Source organism: Sinocyclocheilus anshuiensis, unplaced genomic scaffold (assembly GCF_001515605.1).
Source record: "Sinocyclocheilus anshuiensis isolate Anshui unplaced genomic scaffold, SAMN03320099.WGS_v1.1 scaffold2753, whole genome shotgun sequence".
NCBI classification, from domain to species: Eukaryota; Metazoa; Chordata; class Actinopteri; order Cypriniformes; family Cyprinidae; genus Sinocyclocheilus; species Sinocyclocheilus anshuiensis.
Window position 1 is genome coordinate 25,568 of NW_015551160.1, and position 7,021 is coordinate 32,588.

At 45.7% G+C, this 7,021-nt stretch overlaps 1 protein-coding gene across 1 annotated transcript in view; it reads left to right on the forward strand.

Moving 5' to 3' along the window:
* The window catches only part of LOC107663329 (protein NLRC3-like), a gene marked incomplete at its 5' end in the record, with an annotated part of 41,068 nt that overhangs the window by 25,563 nt on the left and 8,484 nt on the right, over positions 1-7,021 (forward strand). The window contains one exon of the mRNA XM_016453538.1: positions 4,008-4,181. Within this exon, the coding sequence (XP_016309024.1) occupies positions 4,008-4,181 (174 nt within the window). The remainder of the gene's footprint in view (positions 1-4,007; positions 4,182-7,021) is intronic.

Genomic DNA, 7,021 nt, shown 5'->3' on the forward strand with positions numbered 1-7,021 from the left:
GCGGGCTCGCTCCCCCCGCTGCTCTTTGATCCGCCGCAGAAGGGCAGTGAGCTGCACTTCACTGAGACAGAATGCTCACTCAGAGCATGAGTCTCGCTCTTCTCCGCTCGAGGACCGCCTTCAATGAGGCAGCCCTGCTCTCCCGTTTCTCCTCTCTCAGCGAGCCTCGGAGAGAGAAACAGCGTCTGGGAGCTAAGCAGCCGGGTCTGAGCAATATCACGTTGACACAGAGCCTGCGTGCTCACTCTCCCCGCTGCGGAAGCTGACAGCTTCAAATTGGTGTGTGTGTGTCGCTATGGCTGCACTCACGGAGACGAGCTGCGCTCACGGAGACGGGCTGCTTTTACCATGAAAGCAGTCTACCCCTGTTCGTTCGTGGAAGGCGGCCCCGCCTCCCAACTCTCATGTTTCTCTCCACCCAGTTACCTCGGAGGAAGCAACGGCGAGCTCGCGGGTTGAGCGATCAGGCTTGAGCAATTCATGCTGGCACACATCATGCGTGCTTGATCTGCCAGTATGTGTTACACGTGAGGATCAGTGTCCCTCGTTACACCGAGCGGCTTAATCCTCCTAGGCAGATCAAAGCAGAACGTTCGCAGCTTCGCATTTGTGTGTGCGTCGCTGAGCCCCGCCTCCCCCGCTCTTGTGTTTCTCTCCTCCCAGTTACTCGGAGGAAGAAATGGCGAACTCGCGGGGATGAGCGATCAGGCATGAGTGATTTAACGCCGGCAAGTCCCCACATGCATCACTCTCCACGCAGCTCTTTGATCCGCCAGTGTATTTACATGTGAGGATCGGAGCAGAACGCTGTCAACAATGATTCAATATCGCTGACCGCTTCGTATTTGAATGCGCCTCTCGCCTGGGCCACGCCCATGCTGAGTCTGCGCTCGCTGAGACAGATCGCTCTCACTACGAGAGTTCATGTCTCGCTCTGCTTTGCTCGTGCCTCGTCTTCTTCAATGAAGGCGGCCCCGCCCCTCCCCTTGTCCGCCACGAGTGGATCTGACAGAATGCGCGCTGCACTTTTGATTTTGAGTGTTTACACACAAAGATCATCAGTACTCCTCTTCTAATGAGTGGTTTGATCTTTTTAGGCGGATTAAAAGGGAATGCTGTCACTTATGATTATTATCACTGACCGCTTCAAATTGGACGCATCTGGGCCACGCCCACGCTGAGGCAGCGCGCACGGGGGCTGACTGCTCTCGCTATGAGAGCATTAAGTCTAGCGAAACATTTTCAGCCGCTCAAATTAATCCAACCCCTTGTCACGCGGACTGAGGCCTGGCATGCCAGACTGGGTTTTGGGGATAATAAAACGAGATTATTCACTGCAATTCGCTCGTAGACCCCCGCGATTCAGCGGCGTGGTTCCCACCTCGGTTAGAGCAAAGACACACATCCTGCGCTCCGAGGTGATGAATTTGCTGGTGATAGGAGCCGTAGAAATGGTTTCCCCAGCCCAAAGCGAGTCAGGCTTCCGCAGGCACTATTTTCCTCGTCCCCAAAAGGATGGCAATGGTCGCCCACCCTCGATCTCAGGCACCTGAACCAAGCCCTCATGAAACGGCTGTTCAGGATGATTACATTGAAACAGATCCTCTCGCAAGTGTGCCCAGGGGACTGGTTCTTTTTGCTAGATCTGAAAGATGCCTACTTTTACATCCAGATAGCCCACCACTGCAGACGATTCTTGAGATTCACCTTCAAGGGAGTGGCATATCAAAACACGGTCCTTGCCTTTGGACTGTCCCTAGCTCCTCGCACTTTTACGAAGTGCATGGATGCGGCTCTTTCCCCACTGAGACAGATGGGAATCCGCATTTTGAATTACCTCAATGACTGGCTCATCTTGGCCCAGTCGAAGGATGAGCTACTATTTTACAGATCCTTCCTCCTCAGCCACTTAGAATGCCTGGGACTCAGGGTCAATTTTGCCAAAGAGCGCGCTGTCCCCCAGCCAACAAATCTCGTTCCTGGGAACAGTTCTCGACTCAGCCGAATGAGGGCGGTAGTCGCGCCAGAAAGTGCACTGGCTATTCAGCAGCTCGTGGCCTCATTCAAAGTTGGAGCCCCTCGCCCTCTCAAGGCGTTTCAGAAGATGCTGGGCCTCATGGCCTCTGCGTCTCCGGTACTTCAGCTGAGCCTGCTTCGCATGCGGCCCCTTCAGTGCTGGCTGAAACCGCGAGTTCCATCACACACCTGGTGTCTCGGATGCCTTCATGTCAAGGTGGACCGGGCCTGCGTAGCAGCTCTGGCCCCTTGGAAAGACTCGGTGGATGGAGCGTGGTGTGCTCCAGGGAATGTTCTGCAGAAGGAAGGTGGTCTAGATAGACGCTTCCAACATGGGTGTGCCAGGCAGGTTGAACAAGGGAGCAGACATGCTATATCGGAGCAACATCCCCTCAGAAGAGTGGATGCTCCACCCACATACGGTTCAGAGAATCTGGGAGATCTTCGGCAAGGCAGAAGTCGACCTCTTCGCCTCAGAAGACAACTCTCACTGCCCAATTTACTTTCCGAAGGACAAGGATGCGTTGGCCCAACCTCCTCCTTTACGCTTTTCCCCCGATCGCCCTGATCCCACAGGTAATCAGGTGAATCAAGAAGCGGAAACACAAGGTTCTGCTGGCGGCCCCGCTCTGGAGGACCAAAACACTGGTTCACAGAGCTGTCTCAGCTGCTTATAGCAGCTCCATGGCCCATTCCCCTGAGACGAGACCTCCTCTCTCAGGCGAACAGAATGATATGGCACCCCCAGCCCGAACTGTGGGTTCTGCACCTCTGGCCTCTCGATGGGAGCCTACGGACCTCCCAGAGAGCGTGCTAAACACTATATCTCAGGCTAGAGCATCCTCTACAAGGTGGCTCTATGCCCTTAAATGGTCTGTCTTCTCCACCTGGTGTATGGCCCGCTGCGCAGACCCAAAATTCCTGCGACATATCTCTGATATTGTCCTTCCTGCAGGAGCTGTGGGATAAGGGTTGTTCCCCTTCCATGCTCAAGGTCTATGTAGCAGCCATAGCAGCCTCACACGCTCCTATAGCTGGCCAGTCAGTGGGCAGGAACAACCTAGTTGTTCGCTTTTTTATAAGGGTCTAGGAGGCTCAATCCACCTCGCCCTGTCACCGTTCTTGCATGGGACCTACCCACGTGTTGAGGGCTCTTAAGAGCCCTCCTTTCGAGCCGCTACAGTCCGTTGACCTTCGTCCCCTGACGCTTAAGACTGCTCTGCTACTATCATTAGCATCGGTAAAGCGTATGGGAGATCTGCAGGTGCTATCAGTGAGCCCCACCAGCCTCGAATTCGAGTAAGATGCAGCCTGAAGAAGTGACATTCATGGTTGTTGTCCACACTGAAACTACCTACTGTAGCCAAAGCACAGTAAATTAATTTAGCCTAATCATTTCAGATCTAACAGGTGCTGCTAGAGGAGGAGTACAGTGAGAGTGCCTGGTTCCCACAGTAAAATTTGGTGGTAGTAAAGCTCTTATATAGGGATGCATGAGTGCTGAAGGTTTTTTTAATTAATACTGTCATGAATTCACACAACTTGAAACAGAACTGCTACCCTCTGCTCATTTGCTTGCGTTGGTGGGCATTTTTTCAACATGACAATGACGATATGTATTCTCCCAAGGTGAAAGGACAGTAGAAAGTGATGTCAAATAGATGTAAATAGAAAGTGATGTCAAAAGTCTGGATTTTTTTCTTAACAAGTGTTGTTTGTTTAGCAGTAACACCAGTGACACAACTCCACTGGACAGCCGTTTCCATCATTTTATTTATAATGTTTACATGGCGTTTTAGCTTTTTTGTTTTGTTTTGTTTTTATATCATTGACATCATATACTGATAGTGACATTATTGCATTTCTAATGAGGGAGAAGTTTATTTTTAACAAAGTAAACCTTAAGACATGACCATTTAGGAATAATTAATGGATGAAATAAGTATAAATGTGTGTAAGAGATGTCACATGGACTATTGCTGTATTTGTAGATTGTCTGGCTGTATGGTTACAGAGGAAGGCTGTGGTTATGTGTCTTCAGCTCTGAGTTCAAACCCCTCACACCTGAGAGAGCTGGATCTGAGCTACAATCACCCAGGACAATCAGGAGTCCAGCTGCTCTCTGAAAAACTGGAGGACTCAAACTGCTCATTGGACAAGCTAAAGTATGTCAAGCATGACGTTTTATTATTTCAATTCCTCAGTGTCTATGTGTGTGTGTATATATATAGGTAGGGGTGTCCTTTTTTTAAAGAGAACCAGATTCAATGTATATATATTTTCAGATTTGCTATCAATTTATAAATTAATATATTAATTTTATAAGTAAATGTTAATGAAATATGCAGTTATTACTAAACTAAAGCAGGATTTTCCTTTAAATACAGTAGGAGGCACCTTACATAAAACATCATATCTATACTGGCTGTGACAAAGCAAACATTCCAAACCATTTCTTTTTAACGTCAGAAGCAGTGTGAGCACTTGGAGTTTGTTAGAAATAGAATGGGACAATCAGGGATTTGTCGCGATGCACTGCATCAAATGTCGACAAAATAATATTATAATGGGTTCTATAATGAGCTTTATTGTCTTTAGTCTTGTCGTGCCGCTCGTGTCTGGTTTAGACACAGAGTAACAGATTTTCTTGTTCCAGAAGCCATTACAGTTGGATATATGCCACAATAGGGAAGAAAGGCAACTTTCATGCCGGTTTAACTTTGTCCTCTCATTTCCTCTTTACATATTTTTCAACGCAGTTAATCACAATTAATCACACTCTTTTTGGAGATTCCAAAAGGACACCAAATAAACAAATGTTTAAAAAAAAAACTTGTTTACAAGTTTTAGTTTGAAAACTTGTTTGAGCTTAGTTTGAGCTTGTTTACATTTTAGGCAAGTTGCAATACCGATCTGATCACACAGAGATGCCAAAAAAAACCCTAAATCAATCACCTTCAGTTGACTGTATATATCTACTACAGCACACAGATCCATTCAGTATTACTAAACACAGCACATGACAAATCAAACCATTATCCTAAATCTGTGTGGAAACAACACAAATGTACTGAAATGTGTCTGTGCATAAATACAACAAGTCAGTGTGTTGAGAGCACACATAAATGGTTTGATTGTGCATCAATAAAACAGACTCAAACGTGCTTAGTGTACAACTCCTGTATGTCACCGCAATCGGCATTACCTTGATTGAAATCCTCATCCATCACAACTTTACTAGTGAGACGCTGGTTTCCTTTATCCAGCCGAGAATCGTAGTTTGCGCCTCATCTGGCCATTCAGCGGTGGGATATTTTGATCTTCCGTTCAGTCTGTATTTCAGACACAGTGCGGTGTCTGAGGAAACAATCACGGAATATGACAGGGCTCGTGTTTTAAAGGCAAACACACACTGGACTGAATAATTAAGGCTTTCTCTTTTCCATCTCTGATGTAATCAGCCTGGTTCTCTTCACATTAGCGCTGTTTTGGACTTTTACAGCTAACACCTTTGTGTTGTTATATTGTGTTAGTTTAACAAAATCATCAGCTGAAGTTTATTGCTGATATAGATATGTATATATGTGTTTGCAGACACATGGTCAACAGTCACAGTCGAGTGTTCACATACCGGCTTTGATGTTCCAATATGGAGGGCGGCTTACATGTAGTGGCCCATAGAAACAGACGCTAACTGCCTGTGTGACGTAAATTATGTTGCACTTTCATGTGCTTCAGTAATATATGTATATATATATATATATAATAAACATGTAGTTTTACAAGTAATTATTTGTTTTAATTTGAATATTTTATCAATACTTGGATGTAGCTCATTAGCTCAAAAGGTAAATGTATATAAATAATTACAATTCATTAAAATCCATTATAATTATTTATATCAGCTGCCAGTAGTAACTGTAGCAGAATTAATATTACCATCAATTAATCTGCTCACGTTTCACAAAGAAAATAAGTCCATTCTTTGTGTGCTTGGAATTGAGAAACAGTCATAAGACAAGTCATTTCACTCGGCAGCCATCTTTAAAACGCTTCCCAGGCATGCAAGTGCAGCTCCTATCTTTTTTCACCAACCTTATGATTAAATTTCTTATTTGAAATCACTAATAAAATCTGACAACTGCCTCATAAATGTTTTTTTATGCTCCAATAGCGTTACAAAAGCTTTTTTTTAGGCTAGACCAGCCAATGCACATGTGCAGTCCTAGCGCGTCTTAGAACAATGACTGTTTCTATACTGTGATCAGCTCATTTATTGAAAAGGCAGGTCTATTCCGCCATATTGTGTGTTACACTTTCTCCAATTCATAAGTAATAGGAGTGCACCGTCTCTGGATCTAAAGTCTTTGAAGCAGTTCAGCATGGAGAGAACGGCATGTTGCATCACTGCTGCCGATAACAGTTTGTCATACGCACGGGCGCTGGAGATGAGTAGCATTGCTTTTACCAGCCTCAGATTAGGTGTAAATTGTGCTTCTGTGCATCTTAAGGATGCTACATGCACTTTTACAAGTTGTTTGAATTAAAATGTGTGTTGGCAGTGTGTGTACACAACCACCCTATAATGATAAAAATCCACCTAGTGTTTTTTTTTTAATCTGGTTAAATGTTTTCCCTTTTCTCAAATCGAGCCGATCTCAGATGCCTGTCTGTGTGACGTCACACGTCCCACGATAGTTTGATTGACAGTAGCGTTTCAGCACAGACTGGACTGGTGTCTTACCTCAGACCCGCCCTGAGTGAGCTGTCATCAGTCCGCCATTTCACCGCTGGAGCAGATGTAGACAAGAATGACTCCTAAGCGATTGAGGTGTTCTGTTGTTGGATGTAATAATGAACATAGCAGACGTCATTTACTCCCGACATCTGAGCTGTTGAAGACGCAGTGGATTACGTTTGTTTTTGAAGAGAATGCGCCCCCGATCTACATTAATGCGTCTATGTTTGCTCGAATCATTCGTGATCCAGCTTCACCTACAGAAGT